At 40.2% G+C, this 21,532-nt stretch overlaps 1 protein-coding gene and 1 pseudogene across 1 annotated transcript; both read left to right on the top strand.

Annotated features, from left to right (window-relative positions):
* Positions 1 to 391: 391 nt before the first annotated feature.
* On the top strand, positions 392 to 723 carry LOC137765719 (SRA stem-loop-interacting RNA-binding protein, mitochondrial pseudogene; annotated as a pseudogene).
* Positions 724 to 2,428: 1,705 nt separating this feature from the next.
* On the top strand, positions 2,429 to 15,766 carry CSTA (cystatin A). The gene is given in 4 exon segments (XM_068545506.1): positions 2,429 to 2,683; positions 12,035 to 12,098; positions 12,101 to 12,135; positions 15,585 to 15,766. Coding segments are annotated over 4 exon segments (294 nt in total). The 5' UTR covers positions 2,429 to 2,617; the 3' UTR covers positions 15,714 to 15,766.
* Positions 15,767 to 21,532: the final 5,766 nt, after the last annotated feature.

The raw sequence follows: 21,532 nt of genomic DNA, 5'->3' as shown, positions 1-21,532 counted from the left end.
TGATGTAGCCATACATTCACCCCAGCCATGGGTGGAAGCACAGTCAGCTGGGGAAGTCCAGAGCCCCAGGCCTGTACCAAAATCTGGAGATAAGCCCAAATTCTCAATATCTTCACGAGTTTAGAGTCATAAGCCAAAAGCAAAATAAGACCTCGTCTGGGGACTATGCACCCCATATGACCCAGTACAGGCAACCACCCACAACCCAGCCCCCCACAAGGGACATCTCCCATAAAAGATAATTCCTGTGGAAGATGAACTCACAGACAAGAAATATAGGGCATATGAGAATGTCAAGCTCTATAAACATAGCCTGAATAATTGATACCCCCCAAAACTCCAATAATACAACCTTAAAGGTACATAAAAATAAATGTGTATTAATCTAAAGATGGAGGCTTCGGCAGCGAAGAGTGCTACGACACTGCCAACGAACATCCGCTGGCCATTGCGTATCTTAGAAAAATTCCCTGGACTGGGGCCACGAGTGAGCTGGGAGAACACTTTGCACAATTTGGCCATGTAGGAAAGTGCACCGTACCTTTTGACAAAGAGACTGGCTTTCACAGAGGTATGGGTTGGATTCAGTTTTCTTCAGAAGAGCTTCACAATGCACTACAGCAGGAAAATCATGTTATTGATGGAGTAAAGCACCATGTTCAAACTCAAAAACCCAAAGCTTTACAACGGGATCAAACATCTGATGAAGAGAAAGAGTTTTGAGACCATCACTGCGTATTAAACAAAGTAAACAAAACTTAAAAAAATAAATGTGTGTTTAATTAATTAAATAATTAACACAGAGATATTAACTGTTGAGCTTTTCTTTTCTGCAGTTCCTTGTATGTGACTCTTACCCAGTCAGTCAGAGGCATCCACACTACCTTGAAAATAACTAGGATATATAGTAGGATAAAAGCAACATTTGCTTTGGGGCAGTTTTTGTTTCTACAAGTAATTATTGAGAATCAAGAGGGAATATCTGAGAGTAACAGAGCATAAACACTAGAAAGAGAACAGAAGATATGCTGCTTTCCCCATGGCTGACCACCAGGGAGATTAGATAAGGATCACCTTGACTAGTTGGTGAACAGAGAGGTAAAAATAGGCTGTGACCTTGAAAAACATTTCGAGTCCTGGATATGAGGGGACCTGACTTGAGAAGGTCACAGAAAGATGTCAAGGATTATGTGTGGCCAGAGCTGAGCCAAAGTCTTAAGATGACTTGTGGCCTCTTGAGTGAGCACCATGTCATCCACATTTGCTATTTTTCTCAATACATAGATAAAGGCATTCCAGGGACTTCCCTGGTGGCACAGTGGTTAAGAATCCACCTGCCAATGCAGGGAACACTCTTATATTGGAGACTCTTTTGTTCCTTTTGAACATTTTAGTCATGTGTATGTGTTACACATTCCAAAAATTGAGTAAAATAATACAAATAAATATTCACACAAAACAAGTTTTTCTTCTAGATAATTTGCCTGCAAAAGCCCTCACACATGTACAAAAGGGGAAAAAAATGCCTCTTGTTTATAAGGGTAAAAAACTGGAAACAACCAAAGTCTTCATCAATAGGGGAATAAGTATGTAAAATATGGAATAGTATATAGCACTTAGAGGGAATGGATAAACGGTAGATAGATAAATAGATAGAGATAAGTAGATAGACAAATAGATCTATCACAGAATAACACTTAAAGGAAATGAACTAGATTTATCTCTCTGTGTATCAACATGGAATGACTGAAAAATATATTGAGTAGAAAAAAAGCATAATATAGAGTACATGTTTAGCATAAAATTTAAGTAGATTTTTAAAAACACACTAAATAAAAGTATGAAAAATGGGCTAGAAGGATACCAAACTCACAATGTAGCTTACAAGTGTGGAGGGCAAGATTGGGGGTTGGGGAGTGGGGAACTTGTGATATCAATAGTTTATTTCTTGAAAACAACTACCAAAAAAAAAAAAGGGAAACAAACATGACCAAATGTTAAAAGTTTTAATTTTGGATGATAGGAATATAGGTATTTATTGTTTTATCCTTTGTGTTTTTCTGTATTTTAAGCAGTTCTAGAAATGTAAATAAAAGTAAAATACAAACATCCAGCCAAGGTTCTCCAGATAGATCTTTTACTTTCTTTATAAAGTCAAGTCCACTTTAAACAATCAGCCTTGACATTATTAAAAAAATATTCCTTTAAAAAATAAAGTTTTTGTTAGAAGTTAAACATTGGGAAACTCTCTGGTTGTGGTTTCGGATTTCATACTTCAGATGCAACAGGATGGAACCAAGCTCAACAAGAACACAGGGAAGTTTGACTCATGTTCCAGCACAATGCCTTGTACACACCCATTTGTTCCTCCACAGCCCCTCCTTCTTGCCAGTTCCTGTTAGCATATTCTGCTGAGGAAGCAAGAAGACTTACTTCAAGACATACTCCCTTTATCCCTTCAAGACATATTTTCCCTTTGCCTTTTGTTATTTGAGGAAAATAAAACATTCTACAGGTGGAGCTTGTGAACAACACCTTCTTTAAAACCCAGAGCCTCCATCCTTACCTGACCATTTCAGCGCCAGCATCCTGCCGAGAAAAGACGCAATTAGCCAAAATGATAGCTGGAGGCTTAACTGAAACAAAACCTGCCACTCCAGAAATCCAGGAGATTGCTAACACGGTGAGTGGATGCAGCCCATGAAAAGGTTTGATCCCAAATCTTGGTTTAGGTTGGCCCTGTGTTAAATGTGTGGGTGAACATCAAAACCAGAACGTGGGGAAATGTGTGATTTTGTTCAGGTTTCCTTACAACTGAAAAGTTTTTCAGATGAAACCTCTGATAATTCTAACTGTGAGAGTGATCTTGAGCAAGTCATATCTCTTCTCTGAGCCTCAGGTTCCCCATCTGTAAAAGAAGAATTTTTATTGGATCATCTCTAAAGCTCTTACAATGTATGATTTTAGGATTACTAATTCAGTTTCTGATGAAACTTTTCTTTTCTCACCAAGTGGAGCCAACATGTAATTAAAGTCTAAGGTTGTTAACAATTGATGAACTAGGGACTTCCCTGGTGGCACAGTGGTTAGGAATCCGCCTGCCAATGAAGGGGACACAGGTTCGAGCCCTGGTCTGGGAAGATCCCACATGCCTCGGAGCAACTAAGCCCGTGCGGCACAACTACTGAGCCTGCGTGCCACAACTACTGAAGCCTGCGCGCCTAGAGCCTGTGGTCTGCAACAAGAGAAGCCACCACAATAAGAAGCCTGCACACCACAACGAAGAGTAGCCCCTGCTCGACGCAACTAGAGAAAGCCTGTGCACAGCAATGAAGACCCAATGCAGCCATAAATAAATTAATTAATTAATTAAGAAAAAAAAAGAACCTGCTTATGGTTTAAAAAAAAAAACAATTGATGAACTAGACTTCAAATGCACTACAGGAAAACAAAATTTTAATAGATTGAACGAAGAGCAATATCATAAAGATGATCCACTTACAAACTTCCTACAAATTTGACTCAATGGACAATGTTTTAGTATTTGGAAGATGATTAAACTAGTAGAGAAGTGGCATAGTCTATGGTGATTCCAAAATTCATTATGGTGAAAATAGAATTCAATGTGTTTAGCAGGTTAATACATTTTTCTAAGTGTTGTCTGGTTAGCCATTACCTATATAATAAAAATTTATTGTATTGCATATTTTATGAAAAGAAAAAATATATAAATTTCTATTTTAGGTTTGTAAATTGTCATCCTCTTTTCTTGTATCATTCCTTCTTGCTTTTTCTCACTGAAACTTCATTCTATGACACTGTTTGGCAAAGATTAGCTTCTTGTGTAAGTGGAAGAGATGGGATTCTCTATGTTAGGGCACTGAGAAGCTCTCTAAGAGAGCAGATGCCTGAAATTCTACCACTCATTCTGTGGGGCTAAGTATTTCCCTTTCAAGAGTTCTTTTAAAAAAGTAGTTACTTTACAATAATGTGTATAAATATATGTGAAAGAATATTAGATCAAAAGTTTCAATTAGACACCAAGATACAAGGTGTCTTGGAAAGTGCACATTCCAAAGGATATGGTAATCCAGATGCAAGTTTTCAAAGGAAATAGCTAATAATAAATTAGATGATTCACCCATGTTAAGAGTAAAAAAAGGGCTTCCCTGGTGGCGCAGTGGTTGGGAGTCTGCCTGCCAATGCAGGGGACACGGGTTCGAGCCCTGGTCCGGGAAGATCCCACATGCCGCAGAGCAGCTGGGCCCGTGAGCCACAATTACTGAGCCTGCACGTCTGGAGCCTGTGCTCCGCGGCAAGAGAGGCCGTGATAGTGAGAGGCCCACGCACTGCGATGAAGAGTGGCCCCCACTTGCCACAACTGGAGAAAGCCCTCGCACAGAAACGAAGACCTAACACAGCCATAAATAAATAAATAAATAAAATTTAAAAGAATAAGGCTTTAAAAAAAAAAAAAGTAAATACCTTGTCACTTTTTCTTTCTTGAGGAAGGTAATATTAAGTTATTAATGCCTTCATTCAAATCCCTGTATTGTCAGTGTTTTCAAACTTGAATGTGCACACAGGTCATCTGGAGGTCTTGTTAAAAGACCAGATTTTGACTCAGTAGGTCTGGGGTGGACCTGAGGTTCTGCATTTCTAACCAGCTCTGGTGATGCCCAGGCTGTCCATGACCTCACTTGCCTGCAGTACTAGAGATACAGGGTATTCTGAGAGGCCTATGGGAGATGGCCTTTCTAAAATCAGAGGGCGGGCAAAGAATCTCAATTTCATCTGTGAAATGAAAATAACACCTCTTGCCCTTCGACCTCAGATCCGTAAGGACTAATGAGAGCACCTGCATAAAAATGACTTGGAGGGAATTCCCTGGTGGTCCAGTGGTTAGGACTCCGAGCTCCCAGCGCAGGGGGCATGGGTTTATTTTTTTTTACTTTTTATTTTTCTTAGACAATCAGATTTTTTTTTTTTTTTTTTTTTAATGGCTGTGTTGGGTCTTCGTTTCTGTGCGAGGGCTTTCTCTAGTTGTGGCAAGCGGGGGCCACTCTTCATCGCGGTGTGCGGGCCTCTCACTATCGCGGCCTCTCTTGTTGCGGAGCACAGGCTCCAGACGCGCAGGCTCAGTAATTGTGGCTCACGGGCCCAGTTGCTCCGCGGCATGTGGGATCTTCCCAGACCAGGGCTCGAACCCGTGTCCCCTGCATTGGCAGGCAGACTCTCAACCACTGCGCCACCAGGGAAGCCCGGGGGGGCATGGGTTTAATCCCTGGTTGGGAACTAAGATCCCGCAGTCTGTGACTTGGAAATGAGAAAGCAACGTGCATAGGTGAGGCATTACAATTGTTTACTTCAGATTTTTGCCTGAATTTCATCCCTGACCGGGGAAAATCCCTCTGAGACTCTCCAGGGACCAGAGCTGTAAGGGGGCTGGGAATAACAGAAATTTGAAATATAGAAGGTAGAAGATGCAGAAAATTGTAATGATTTTTATAAAGCCTACCTTGGTTCGCCAGAATAATTTTCATTTAAGTAACAACTTATAAGAAGGCCTTGCATTGTTAATAACACCCATCTGTGAGCCACACCTTCAATGTATACATTAAGTTGAAGGTGTGTTTCTTGCTGCTTAGCTTGGGCTTCAACCCTGTCAGAGAGACAGAATAAGAGATAGTTACTGAGTAGCTACCTCACCCCTGAAAGGTGCTTTGCGGTTTTGATATCCTTGTCCTCCATTCGACCTCTCATTTGATTTTCACTACACCTGGGGCAAGAAGGGAAGGCATCATGTCCATTTTTCAGATGATGAAACTGAGATTCGAAGAGGTTAATAACCACCTAGACAAGAAGCTAGCCTATCTCCAGATTTCGACCGCCTGCCTTTTCCACCACACAGTGGCAGCAACATCGAAAAGCATGTGGAGTGAGGGGAATACGCTGGGGGGAGACGATGTGGCAAACTTGCCTTCTCTGTGCCAGCAGCCAGCCTCAGATTTAAAGCAATATGAGAAATGAATATCAATGAATTATTTCTTGAATATCTCTTAGGTATCCAGCATTGTGTTAAATGTTATAGAAGATTCATAAGGACTGTAAGACATGGCCCCTGCCCTCAAGAATTTTACAATCCCTTTAGGGAAGTCAAGAAAATTTGGAACATAATATAAAACAATCTCCAATTAAGTACTTTTTCATAATCCTAGGTTTTGGACCAGGAAAAACTTTAGAGATTGCTGGTCAAACATTCTTACTTTCAGGTGAATAATTACTCTTTGGCAGCTCTGTTCCTCCAGTATTAAACTCCCAATTATCACTTGTCTTCCCTCTCTCACAGGAGACAGCCTCAGGGGACAATTCCCAACTAAGGGTTGGAAGATTGAGGGATAGTCAGCTTAGAAAACATTTTATAGTTTAGGAAGCACTTTCACATCAATTGTGTCATCTATTCCCCCACAAACAACCCCAAGAGGCAGATATTACTATGAGCTTTAGGTGAGGAAATTTAATCGACATCTTCTCCAAGATTATAGAATTATTTAGGTTCCCAGGCAGGGCCAGGGAAATGGGAAGGTGTAGGTAATCACATACCTAGTGTGATTTGAGGGAGTACCAGAGAAGACCTCCACTTACCTGTCATCTACCTTGGAGTTGTATTCCTTTGATGTTTTAATGTGCTTCTAGTTTTAAAATTCGCCTATTAACATGCAGGTATACTTGGAGGAGCTGAAGTTTATCCGCTTTCCCTGTTTTTATCAGAGAGATTCTTAGTGGAATGCCAGCTGAAGGAAGAACCAATTAGGGAGGGAAAGAGAGGAGGGGAAGGTCATCACATAGAGAGGGGAAAGCATCAGGAAAATGATGACTGCAGGTTCAAGGAATTTGACATCAGAATGAAAGAGAGAGGTTGGATCAGGTCAGAAAGGGAAGAAAATCAAACAAAAGGCTTGGGGTTGACAAGACTTGAACATTCTTGAAGGCAGAAGAAAGGAGTTTCTCCATTCTGAAGATAACAGAGACTGGAAGGTAATGGTGGTATCAGGTACTAAAGGCTGTTAGTAGTACTTGGGTCCAGAGTACACGTGGAATAAACCCCCTGTTCCAAGATTCTCTATGCCCCTCTTCTTCCTCTTTCCTATTTGGGGAGACAAGTTGTCACGAAGGAAAACAAGCCTGGTTTCTTCATTCAGAAAACATTGATTTGGGAATTCCCTGGATGTCCAATGGTTAGGACTCTGTGCTCTCACTGCTGAGGACCCAGGCTCAGTCCCTAGTCGGGGAACTACTAAGATTCTACAAGCCGCGCAGTGTGGCCAAAATAAAAAGAAAAAAGAAAAAAAAGAAAGAAAGAAAATACTGATTATGTACACAGTACTGTGTGAATTGCTATAGGGAGAGAAGGGACATAAAAAATGTCCCTACCCTCAGAGAAATTTATAAAATAGATTGGAGAAAAGGGATACACACAAGGAAATAAAGAGCCAAACATGGCCCCATCCATAAAAAGCCATAATTAAGGAGCAAATGAATGGCCTACCGGCAAAAGCCTCTGGATCATTATGGCTGATCCATTGTCTTATGCCATACGTAAAAAACCATTGGATGAGAATTCTGAGTATGTTTATGTGCAGGAAGGAAATGTTATTTCAGTAATTATTTTTAGAAATAAGGGCTATTATTACACATGCACAGATGCATACACACAAAACATACACACACACACACCCCTAAGTCAAACGTGACTGCTGAATACCATTCCTGGCATACACACAGATCATGATTTTTGTCTGCCAGGACACCACACAAACACCCCATCTGAATACCATTATGGACACATCCAGGAGCTTAGCATGTCATGGCTCTTACCCACAAATCTGTGTTCTCCTCTCTGACCACAGCCCCCTCATCAGTCACCTCTTCCATTGTCCCCACGTCCAGAGAACCTGCCATTCATCCACACCAGAATCCTTCAGACACTCACCTCCCATCTTCGTCAGAGCATGCCTAGGCCCACTCTATCACTCGTCCAGCTGGAACCCATGATGGGTGGTTTCATACTCTCCTCTACCCCTGATTTCCATGACTTCGTGAGGTCTGGCATTCCAGTCCTCAATTAGAGGTCGCTCCCACTGCCACAACCTCCTCCTCGGCTTCTACTCCAGATTCAGAGAACTTTGCTCAAGGAAGATGTAGAAACACAGAAAACTCACTCATTACAAATCTACAGATTCATGCCAGTGAACAACCAGAGCAGGACCCTAGGGCTGCCAGGACATCCTTTCAGTCATATCCTGTTGATCCTTTTCTAGAAATCCCACAGAGGTGGATCTGGACCTTCTCTCTCCTCAGTTTCTCAATCCGTCCCATCCCCATGGCCCAACCAGATGGCATCTCAGTTCTTTCTCTTAAAAGATTGCAGCCATCTTGTTCGAGAATGCCCTGAATTACTTATCCCCTGCTGATCTCATTCCTCTCTCCAATCTAAGACTTTGTCCTCCTTAAGCCAGGTGCCATCATTTCTTGTATACTGGGTGCCTTGCCCCATACTTCCCCTGCCCTCAAAACATAGGTGACAAATGTCCACAAATCACCTCTCACCAACCCTACTGTACTCTCATGTTGCTACCCAAACTCTCCTTTGTTACTCTCTAAAACTTCCCAAATATGACCTATCCATGCTGCCACCATTATCTTTTTATGCATTTTTTCCTAAATTATGCATAGTCCAAGTGTTTCTGCAGAATGATTACATGTAGGGGAAAAGCCTGGGTCTTGGGTTCAGTGTGGCTTAAATCCTCAGATCCTGGAGAACTAGCAGCTTACCAAGATTCATGCTCTGCAGCAACAAGAAATGTTTGAACAGCTCTGGGGTAACTGCATTTTACCAGGCGCTCCTCCCTGGAAGCATCCTTCCCCTGGTTGGGACCCAAGTGACAGACCTACACTGTTCCCTTTAGCACCTCAACCACCACCATGCATGGCAGGCGGTGGAAGGTGAATGCCAACTGTGTTCAGCTCAAGGCTTGTCTGTTTACCACCAGACTCTGGACCACCATTCCCAGGTGCCCTTCACCCTCCTAGCACCCGTCCTGGGGGGTCTTTCAACAACAACCTGCCTTCTGAATAAGGTTTCACTGATCAGCTCCTTCCAACTCTGCCCCTTTTCCTCCTCCTCACCTGAAATCTCATCATCCCAGGTTCATAGCATCCAACAACAGAGCAATACAAATCTGTTTTACTGGAAAGGGGGAGCAGGGCTATGGGTTATAAGTACAGTGAACCTGCAATCAAGGCACACAGTCTGACAGGTGCCAGAGCACTTACAGAAACAAACCAGGACATTTGAAATCAACTCTCTGATGGAAAATTCTGGACTTGTGGACTGCATAGATACAATGGAAAGGTTACAGATTTGGATGTGTTTCTAGGACAGATAGAAATAAAAATGTCTGCTACATAGTTTAAAAAAAAAAAGATAAATCAGATACTCACTATTCACGCCATTTAAAACGCCAAATAACTATAATCAGTAATTTTTCAGCCTTTAGCAGTCATGTTCTCCTCACAGCCTTAGGTTCCTCATCTGCAAAATGAGGCTTAAATAGATAATTTGGGGTTTAGTGTAGAGATTAACCCTTCCCAGCTCAGCTCCTAACTTGACTGGTACCCAGTGTTGGCTCAAAAGGATTAGGTAGGGGGGGAGCAATAAGACACTGAACTCTTCCCTTACTCATTCTCTCTGCATGCTTGTCCACTTTTCTCTTCTCTCTCCTGCGCCCTACCTCTTCCCATTTCTTTCCTTCTTTTTTTTCTTCACTATTTGTTTCCTTCCTTTCTCCACTTATCAACCTCACTTTCCATCTCAAGAAAGCAATCACATTCCTCCCAGCTATTCTGAATGTTACAGGAGAAATGGGTAGTGGTCCGAGAAGTGTTTGCCCTTCAAAAATGGTCTGAGAACTCAAAGAGTTTGCAAATGTCTAGATCTTTGAAAGCAATCTGGTACCCAAACTGAGGCACAAATAGAAAAGGATTCAAAATGCTTGCCCACTGATGGGAAGGACTGTGTGGCCTTGGGAGAACCCTAGATGCACTGGAGGCCTGACTAAAGCTGTACATGCACATAAAATGTTATGGGCTGAGGCTTCCCTGGTGGCACAGTGGTTAAGAATCCACCTGCCAATGCAGGGGACACGGGTTCGAGCCCTGGGCCGGGAAGATCCCACATGCCGCGGAGCAACTAAGCCCATGCGCCACAACTACTGAGCCTGTGCTCTGGAGCCCGCAGGCCACAACTACTGAGCCTGAGTGCCACAACTATTGAAGCCCACACGCCTAGAGCCCATGCTTCACAGCAAGAGAAGCCACCACAATGAGAAGTCCACACACCGCAACAAAGAGTAACCCCGGCTCTCCGCAACTAGAAAAAGCCCGCGCACAGCAACGAAGACTCAATGCAGCCAAAAATAAATAAATAAATAAATTTATTTTTAAAAAAAGAAAATGTTATGGGCAGGGAGGCAACTTCCCAATAAACAAGGTATATCCAACACACACATTTGTTTCCTTTCCCTCTAAATGACAGAAACGATTAGTGGGGGCGAAAAAGGCATAAACCCACAAACATAAAGACAACGTGAGATAGGCAAACACCTCAGAGATATCGACAAAACTTCGTGTGTGTGTGTGTTTTTTTGGTTTTTTTTTTTCGACAAAACTTTGGAAGATGGAAAACATGAACAATGTAAAACGACTGAGTCGTCTGGACAGAGCGTAAGCCACACAGGGGAATGTCGGAGCCAGAAGCAAGCAGATTCATGGTGCAGAGCTCCAAAATGACTCAACCACTAGCAATGCCAGAAACTCAGGAAGACAAGAATGAGGCACGGGGCTAAAACCAGGAGAACTGATGGAAGATTGCTATAAGAAGCAGTTAGACTGTGCCCAGATCCTTCCCTCTCACTATCCTCCACCCTGGAAGACAAGCTATTACTGGTCCTCCACCTGGGCAGAAGATTGGGGCTTTACTCTTAGCAGAAACTGAGTCAGAGAAACCATAGTGGACACTTAGCATATCAGGCCCAGCTGAGAGCAGGAATGGGCGACCTATACTGAAAACTGGCAGATTCAGTAAAAATTTACATATTGAATTTCAGACTCTCTTACTGCCTTCTCATGCTTGGTTCAGGAATACTGGCATCTAAGCTTGTATTCCTCTGTGGTAGACAAAATAATGGCCTTCAAAGATGTCCACGTCCTAATCCCTGAATCCCTTAAATATGTTACCTTGCATGGCAAAGGGACTTGGTGGGTGTGATTAAATTAAGGGCCTTGAGATATGCTATACTATTTTTGCAACTTTGAGTCTGAAATTATTTCAAAATAAAAAAAATTTTGTAATGAAATAGTAATTACGGTCTCCCATTTTTATTAATCAAAGACATGTTTACCTATTTGTAAATACATATTTAACATATTTGTAAATCACATAAATGGAGTTCGATATAGCTTTGGTAATTTGCTTCCTCTTGTCAACAAAAAATTAATCAGTTGATTTAAGAAAGAAATGGGAAATTTTTTCGAGCCAAATTTGAGGATTATAACCCAGGAAGAACAACATCTCAGAAAGCTCTGAGAACTGTTCCACCCATTAGAAGTCAAGGCACAGGTATATAAGTTTTTTGAGACTGAGGGCTGTACATCAAATGATGTATAGTTGACACTTTATTTAATCCAGATCTAAGCAGCATGGTGGTGGGTCATGTGATCCCTTACAAGATAGAGGAGGGATGTTATCTTTTAGGGAATTGTCTTGTCGATGCTAGGAGAATGTTACTCTTTATGGTTGAGCATGTATTCCTGCTGATGGGAGTGGTTTGGCTGATGCATAATGCAGATACAAAATGCCAAGTGGGGGGAGAGGGGAGGCCAAAGGGCAGAGAAGATTTTGTTGTTGTTGCTGTTTAAATTTCTCTTGTCTTGCCATAAAAATATGACTTTTATTTCATACTCTTTTCTTAAGGTTAAACCACAGCTTGAAGAAAAAACAAATGAGACTTATGAAGAATTTGAAGCTGTGGAATATAAAATCAAGTGGTTTCTGGAATGAATTACTACATTAAGGTTAGAGTTCAACATTCGCTTTAGCACTAAAAGATATTGTTGTATCTTTCACTTTATGTGACGTTCCCTGTTGCCCCTACCTTATAATTTGTTCTTTCTCCTTGTCCTAAATCAAGATGCCTACCTAGCATGGTACTGCCAAGTAGTAAACTCTCAAACTTGGCAGATGATGGTATATTTATATCATCTTTTTCTTGTGAATTTAGAAAGCTTTCTTATATTAATTCTTAACTTAATTTCCAGAAAATGCATAGAAAAAGATTTCAGAATTCAGAGCATGCTTAGCTTGTGGCCATGACTTCTTCATGTGGGATCCTAGGATCCTAAAGATGTGGGGCTGGACCAGATGCTATCTTGAAGCTTATTCCATCTCAAAGCTTTGTGATTCTATGTGTCTAAATTAAATGGGTTTAAGGAATGATTTGAATCATTAGCTGGGAAAATAATTTAAAACTTTTGCCCTTTAAATAAGCATTTTGATTAATATAATTTAAATATATTATTTTTGCAACTCAAATAACTAGTTTCAACTTGTGGCACTGTAGGTGTAGTTTGAAGCAGTAGAGTATTAAAAGTATTTTAAAAATTAATTTTATAGTTATATCAGAAAATTAAGTGATGCACTGATCCAATTCTAATTGAAGAAAACTTTTGTGAAGTTATTGAGAGGGAACCAATCCAACAAATCAACCATGGATATTTGGAAGCTATTTTCAACCTTTTGTATTGAGAAGATGATAATTCTCATTTAGTAAATAATTACAACAGACATTCAAATGTACTTACTTAATCTTTACTAACCTACTTGACGAGGGCACAGTCTGGCTTATTTCTCTTTAACAAACAATTAACCACTTAAGATATAAAAATTTTTTTAATGTTTTCAGCAAAAAAAATAAAATGTGTTGTTAAGCAGCTCAGAATGAAAAAATTACAAGACTGGGTCATGTGAAAAGATCAGCCCAAATTGGGAGATTGGGATTGACATATATACACTAATATGTATAAAATAGATAATTAATAAGAACTGCTGTATAAAAAAATAAACAAAATAAAATTCAAAAGTTAAAAAAAAAAAAAATCAGCCCAGTCCTACCACATTTGAGGTCCTGGTACATGCCAGGTGCTGGGGTGCTACACAGGGGTGAGATCCTGCCTTGTCCTCAGAAAGCAATGGTCTTGTTTCCTCCCTTCCTGCTTTCTTCACAGCTAGAAAAGAATGGTTTCTAGTTAAAAGTGGTTTTGTTCAAAGATAAGAAACATTCCATCAAAATTGGGATCATTATTTTAATAATTTATGATTAATCCAAGTACAAAAATTTCACATACTAACCAGCTCATACATTTCTTAAAAGGCCCATCAGAAAACTATCTTGGAAATTTCTTCCCTTAAGACCACAGTCCCCTTCCCTCCCTACCTCACCCTTCCATCTGCTATCAAATTTCTTCTATGGGATTAAAGTCACTGACCACAGTTTCCTCCTTACTTCCTGGCCATCTAGCTGTTGACCTCTTTGATCTGAGACACTCACTCTCTGGATTTCAGATCTGGCTGGTGATGTGACCTCCTCTTGTTTTTCTCAAGTACCTGTCAAGAGGCAGGTGGTAAAATGGAAGGATTGTAGGCTTTGGTGTCAGACAGTCCTGGGTTTGAACACTTACTCGGCTTGTTTGACTGGTTAAAACCCGTGTGATCCACAGCCCCTCATCTTCTCTGAGCCTTAATTCCTTTATCTTCACAACATGGATAATAATAACCTACTTTGCAGGGTGTTGTGTGGAATAAATGAACTAGAAATTTACTAAGCACTTATGGAGACTTCCCTGGTGGTCCAGTGGATAAGACTCCATGCTCCCATTTCAGGGGGCCCAGGTTTGATCCCTGGTCAGGGAACTAAGAGTTCACATGCCACAACTAAAGATCCCGCATACCACAGCTAAAGATCCCGCATGCTGCCACGAAGATCCAGTGTGCCACAACTAAGACCCGGCACAGCCAAATAAATAAATAAATTTTTTTTAAAAAAAGAAAAGAAGTTTACTAAGCACTCACAATGTGCCAGGCACTGTCCTAAGAGCTGGGCATGTATTATCTCATTTAATCCTCTCAACATGTCTATAAGTATGATCATTTCATTTGTGTTGCTGATAAGAAAATTGCCCCCTGGGGAGGTGAACTAACTAACAAAGGTCACAATACTATAAGAGCAGAGCCAGAATTTGAACCCAAGTAGTCTGATACTTACCTATTAGCTGTGCTGCCTCTAATAATGTATGCAAAAGCCGGTGCCCTGTTCCAAGCACAGAATAAATGTTTTTGAAATGTTACCCCATAGAGTGAAACTAACACAGATGTTGAAGTTTGGCTTTGTCACTTATTAGCTGAGAGATTTATGAAAAATTACTTAATCTCTCTTAATCTGCTCTGCATCTGTAAAATGGTCCTTGTTCCACCTTTCTTCTTGCCTGGAACAAAATGTAAATATAATAAAGTATATAAGATGGTCATCATAGTGTCTGACTCATGGTAAACATTTGATAAATGACATTTATTAAAATTAGTTTAGATTTATATACAAAGAATGAACTAGTGGTTACCTGTGGGGAGAGGGAATGTGGGAGGGGCAAGATAGGGGTAGGAGATTAAGAGGTACAAACTACTAATTATAAAATAAATATGCTACAAGGATATATTGTACAGCACAGGGAAATAAAGCCATCCTTCTATAATAATTTTTTTAAATAAAATAAAATTAGGTTAGGAAGGGACATCAGAGCACAATAAATATTATTCAAAGACAAAACTTTTACTGTCTGAACCAAGAACAAAAGTGGAAATTCTTACCATAGTTTTCTAGGTCCCAGATTCATGCCCAGATTACTGTTTCAATCTTCATACCAATGATTTCCCAGCAAGATCCCTTTACTTCAGAAGGGAAACTAGACTCTACACCCCTGGGCCCTGCTTAGTTTTACCTATGGGCATTTATAAAGCAGGTTCTAATATAGATGTGGGAACCACACACCCCAAATTCTCTAGGGCAATTCTGATTTTCTTCTCCTTGCTCAAACCATGTGACAAATAAAGTATCCCAATTGCGGAGTCGGAAAATGGAAACACCAAAAAGACTGTCACTTGTTTTCTTGATCTGTGCATCTTTGAAAATGAAATGCAACTCTGGATTTTCATTTGTGCACAGAATATAGTAAACTATAAAATAAAATAAACCTAGAACCTATGTCTCTTGCCATGCCTTTAGCCTGCCCTTTCTCTCATAAAATAAGATGGAAGGTTTATGTAAACTAAGGGTCTAAGAATGGTGGTCTAGGAATGCTATTCCAAAAAACCTTATTGCAGCGAAATCTTTATAGGTCTGTAGATCTTTCATTTGACATGGATCCGTGTGAATGAATCTCCTTTTTCTTTTTTTCTTTTTTTTAACTTCCAGATACGAGTAGGTAATGATCGTTATACTCACATAAAAGTATTCAAAAGCCTTCCTCACCAAAATCAGTCTTTGACACTTCTTGGCTACCAGGCTGACAAAAGCAAGGACGATGAGCTCACGGGCTTCTAGCGGCACGTTCTGAAAGCAGTCGATTCTTTCCACTGTCTCCTGATTAATGGCCCCTGCTAATAAATGTAACTATCAATAAAGAAGTATTCCTTTTCAAATAAATTAATCTCTTCCACTAGCTCTCATCTATTTTATATAAGAGTAAAATTACTTTTTCTTTCTCAAAATCAATGTTATAACTTAAGAGTAGAAATTCCATACAAACTGATGTCTGTTGGAAATCTTAGAAAAATTACTGAGGCCTAATGCAACTAGCTAAAGGATAAAACCACCACCACTCCCACCATTGGCAGGCCAGATCTTGGGTTATCAGTGCCCTGGGGCTGTTGAGAATTCAACACTCCACCTCTACCCTCACATTTTAAAATTAAATCCAGTATTTTATTAAGCATATTTATATTTTAAAACAATCTCAAACTTACAGATAAGTTGCTCCCCCAAAACTTTTTTCCTGGACATTTGAGAGTAAGTTATCTACAGTGATGTTCCATCACCAACAAATTTTGCATTTTGCACCTCCTACAAATAAGTACATTCTCCTGAAAAACTGAAATATAACCACTAAAATCAGGAAATTAACACTGAAACTGGAACCAAGCAAGACCCTGTGGGGCTCCTGGGCACCAAAGCCTTTCTGTGTCCCCTGTTTCTTGTTTGTAGGAAATAGGCTTCATTCAGCCTCCATGACCTTCCCTGACTTCCAAAGGGCAGGTTCAAACTATTGCTAATCTGGGAAGGGAGGGGGATGTGAAGACAGGGAGGAGGAGTCAAGAATCAATAGCGCAAGGCTTCCCTGGTGGCGCACTGGTTAAGAATCCACCTGCCAATGCAAGGGACACAGGTTTGTGCCTTGGTCTGGGAAGATCCCACATGCTGCAGAGCGACTAAGCACGTGCACCACAACTACTGAGCCTGCACTCTAGAGCCCATGAGCCACAACTACTGAGCCTGAGTGCCACAACTACTGAAGCCCGCATGCCTAGAGCCCATGCTCGGCAACAAGAGAAGCCACTTCAAGGAGAAGCCCATGCACTGCAACGAAGAGTAGCCCCAGCTCACCGCAACTAGAGAAAGCCTGTGCGCAACAACGAAAACCCAACACAGCCAAAAATATTAATTAATTAATTAATTTTTTAAAAAGAAACAGTAGTGCAGCCTTTGGGCAGGGTCCTGGTTCCTCCTCAAGGGATATACATAACAATATCTTTGAGCTCTTCTGCAGAACTAAAACCCACACCAGTTTGAAGATGTTAACTACTTGGTGAAGCATTCTTCCTTCCAGAGAGAAGGTCACAGTTCAATACCACCTGATGCCAGATGATCTCTAGATTGAAGGAATGCAGGTCCTGCAGGCACCCTGATCCTTATCAGCAACCCCACCCCTTGACTATAAGACTCCTCACAAGCCCCCTGGGTTGGGATACACAGTTTTGAAAGCATTAGCCCACTGTGGGCCCCTTTGCCTGGCAAGGCAATAAAGCTATTCTGTTCTACTTCATCCAAAACTCTGTCTATGAGATTCAATTTGGTGCTGGTGCATAGAGGCCGGGTTTCGGCATCAAAACATTTGTTAACATCTAATCTTCCAGACAACATTCAAATTTCCCCAGTCACCCCCAAAAATGTCCTTTATTGCAAAAAGATCCAGTCCAAAACTTTGTGTTCCATTTAACTGCCATTTTTCTCTTTCTTAGTTAACACTTTTATTGAGATATAATTTATATACCATACAATTCACCCAAGGTATACAATTCAGTGGTTTTTAGTATATTCAGAAATGTGTGAAACCATTACCACAGCACATTTTTGAACTTTTTTAAAAGATTTTTGTTTTTGATGTGGACCATTTTTTAAAAGTCTTTATTGAATTTGTTACAATATTGCTTCTGTTTTGTGTTTTGTTTTTTTGGCCACAATGCATGTGGCATCTTAGCTACCTGACAGGGATCGAACCCGCACCCCCTGCATTGGAAGGCAAAGTCTTAACCACTGGCCCGCCAGGGAAGTCCCACGAATTTTAGAACATTTTCATCACCTCAAAAAGAAACTCCATGAAGTGACAGCCCGCATCCTTCTCCACACCCCCACTCCTAAGCAAACACTAATTTACTTACTTTCTGTCTCTATGGATTTGCCTATTCTAGACATTTCATATATATGGAATCATATTATATATGATCTTTTGTAATGGGCTTCTTTTGCTTAACAAATATTTTCAAGGTTCATCCATGTTGTTGCATGTACCAATATTTTATTCCATTTTATAGCCAAATAATACTCCATTTTATGGACATACTACATTTTGTTTATTCATTCATCAGTTGATGGATATTTGAGTTGCTTTCACCTTTTGACTATTATGAACAATGCTGCTATACACATTTGTGTATATGTTTTTGTGTATACAAATGTTTTTTCTCTTGGGTATATACCTAAGAGTAAAATTGGTGGTTCATAAGGTAACTCTATGTTTAATTGTTCAAAGAACTTACAAACTGTTTTCCAAAGTAGCTGCCTTATTTTACATTCCCACTAGCAGTATATGAGGGTTTGGATTTCTCCAACTTCCTCATTAATGCTTGTTATTACCTGACTTTTTGAGTCTAGCCACCCTAGTGAGTGTGAAGTGGTATCTTATCATGGTGTTTATCTGCATTTCCCTGATGACTAATGACGTCAAGCATCTTTTCATGAGCTTGTCATCCATTTGCAGATCTTCCTTGGAGAAATGTCTATTCAGATCCTTTGTCTATTTTTAAATTGGGTTATTTGTCTTTTTATTATTGAGTTGTAGTTTTTGCATATTCTGGATACAGGTAACTTATCAGATATATGATTTGCAAATATTTTCTCCCATTTTGTGGTTGTCTTTGCACTTCTTGAGAGTGTTCTTTTTTTAAAATTAATTAATTAATTTTGGGCTGCGTTGGGTCTTTGTTGTTGCGCGCGGGCTTTCTCTAGTTGCAGCGAGCAGGGGCTACTCTTCGTTGCGGTGCACAGGCTTCTCATTGCAGTGGCTTCTCTTTGTTGTGGAGCATAGGCTCTAGGCGCACGGGCTTCAGTAGTTGTGGCACACGGGCTTAGTTGCTCCACGGCATGTGGGATCTTCTGTCCCTGTGGGACACAGGGCTCGAACCCATGTCCCCTGCATTGGCAGGTGGATTCTTAACCACTGCGCCACCAGGGACGTCCCAGAAGTGATCACTTTTTGACTATTTTCTTTACTCTTCAGTGTTCATGCTCAACTAAGTATTTTTTTAAAAAGAAACAATCAAGGCTTACCTAAAAGGCTAAGTATAGACAGAAATCATGAGTACCCTAAGTGATCTCTGATGTATTTGATTAGATCATCCATCTCTAGGCGGAATATTTTTTTCTTGATTTGAAATGAGACCACACGTTTGACTAATGTCCCAGCTTCCAAGTTATTCCTGGACAGTCTTAAATAAGTGGTGTGGCACAGAAGCACAGTCTACTGCAGTAGCACTGGGTACATTATTGCTGTTTCCCAAACTGGTATCTTTGGAGCACAACCTGAAAGAGACTGACTGAACAGTCATTTGAAACCCACTCTTTACTCCCCATTCCTGATTCCTTGCTTTTGGGACTGCAGCGGGGGGACGGGGGGAGAGCGGGTGTGGAATGGAACTTTAACACTTCTTAGCATGCTATATAATTACTTTCTATTGTTTGTCTCCCCTCACTACATGTAAGCTTTTTCAGAGCAGGTATTTTTTTTGTTTTGTTCACTGATGTGTTAGCAGTGGCTAATAGTGCCTAGAATTTGGATTTGGAAGGTACTCAAATACAGGGTTTGCCAAAAATTTCGTTTGGGTTTCCCCATAACATCTTACAGAAAACCCAAACAAACTTTTTGGCCAACCCAATACTTGTTAAAAGAATTTGCAAATGGATTATCATCAATGTTTCCTCTATGGTTATCTTCTGTTCTGCTGAGGAAGGGCCAAACTCATCTCTGAACTTTTGCACCTTCTGTTTCTTCTCTTTTTGGCTAAATCCTACCTATCCTTCAAGCAACAAAATCAACAGATTGTTTTAAGGCAGCGATTACATGCAAGACACTGTTTCAGCAGGCAAATCAACTTTCAAAAGCAATGCGCCATCCCTTTCTTAAAAGTTGGAGGCTTAAAATGCCATTCATCACAACATACTAGTATTCATTTATAGTAAATGTCACTCCATACTATCATAATTGCACATTTTCATAATATGGTACATTGGAATGATTCAAGCATCCTGCTAAAATTGGATTGCCTAGATAGTACTTTAGCAGACGTGAAATTCTGGAAAGGCTCTTATGAATCCTTTCCAAGGATTCTGTTTCTGAATTCCCTGTTGAGCATCTTTGTTGAGTTTTATTTTTATCCTCACATGTATCCTTTCAATTCACTCATCCATCAAAAAATTATTAAACATCAACTTTCTGTCATGCACCATTCATTAATAGGTAAGTCCTATAGAAAATCTTTTTCACTGTTGGCACTAGGAAATTTTTTTCTTGTTTAAAAGACTACATTATAATCTTAACAAAAGTAGGTCTTGTTTATCAATATCCCTAACAACTACAACAGTATCTGAGCCACAGTAGATGCTCAAAAGCTGTTTTTGAAAGAACGATGAGCACTTTATACATTTATTGCTCACTTCCAAGTGCACAATCTGATAAGGGTCAACATACTGAACACACAAGCCTATCCACAACCCCGCTGGGTCAATCTAACTGTGCCAGAGCCAGGAGGCTTCTGCTTAAATCGTGGTAAGCAGAATCCTAGAATGACTCTCCAAAATGTCCCACTCTAATCCCTGACTGTGAATATGAGACATTACATCTGTGATGTCACATTACCCAGCAAAAGGGATTTGCAGGTATGATTAAAGTTGTAATCAGTTGACTCTTAAGGTAATAAAAAGGAAGATTATGGTAAAACTAATATAAACACACAAACCCTTTAAAAGCAGTCTGTCTTATAGCAGAAAAGGAAGTCAGATTCCAAGAATGAGGATTCAATGGACTGTTGCTAGCTTGAAAAGGGAGGGGGCCATGGTGTCAAGAAATATGGGTGGCTTTGAGGAGCTTAGAGTGGCCCATGACAGGCAGCAAGGAAACAGGGACTTCAGTCTTACAACCGAAAGGATCTGAATTCTGCCATCTGAATGAGCCTGGAAGCAGATTCTTCCTCTGGAGATTCCAGACAAGAGCCCAGTCTGGGCCACAACTTGATTTCAGCCTGTGAGACCCCAGGCAGAGAACTCAGTCAAGGCTTCCTGGCCTTCTGACCTACAGAACTCTAAAATAATAAACAGGGGTGATTTTAAGCTGCTAAACTTGTTAAGCAGCAACAGAAAACGAATACAATCATCCTGTACTAGAATACCATTATGCAAGCCCTCCTCTACTTTTCCATTTTCTGAATTTGTTTTACTTTGCTTTCCTTTTCATGGTCCACGGAAACATTATCCAGGAAAATGTTTCCACCCAACATTAGTTTTTGCATATGAAAACGAGATAAGTTAAGGTACTAAGAGAATTTCTTTGGACAGTATCCAGCCTATATTATTGCCCTTTAACTTAAGAGCAATAAACCTGAAGAGATAAATAAAGAGATAAAACTATCAATGACCATAAAGGTCTATGCTCATGCCAATAAATTTGTAAAATTCAAAAAGGTACAATATAAATCAAATCAGATACTGAAATTGTATTTAAATTCTCTTACAAAACTTACTGCCTCAACTTGGAAAACAATCAAATAATTATGTACACTGAGTCAGAAAATTATTTTAATAGTTACAAAATA

The sequence above is a fragment of the Eschrichtius robustus genome, chromosome 6 (genome assembly GCF_028021215.1).
Source record: "Eschrichtius robustus isolate mEscRob2 chromosome 6, mEscRob2.pri, whole genome shotgun sequence".
In the NCBI taxonomy this organism is placed as follows: Eukaryota; Metazoa; Chordata; class Mammalia; order Artiodactyla; family Eschrichtiidae; genus Eschrichtius; species Eschrichtius robustus.
This window is presented reverse-complemented; position numbering and strand designations above follow the sequence as displayed.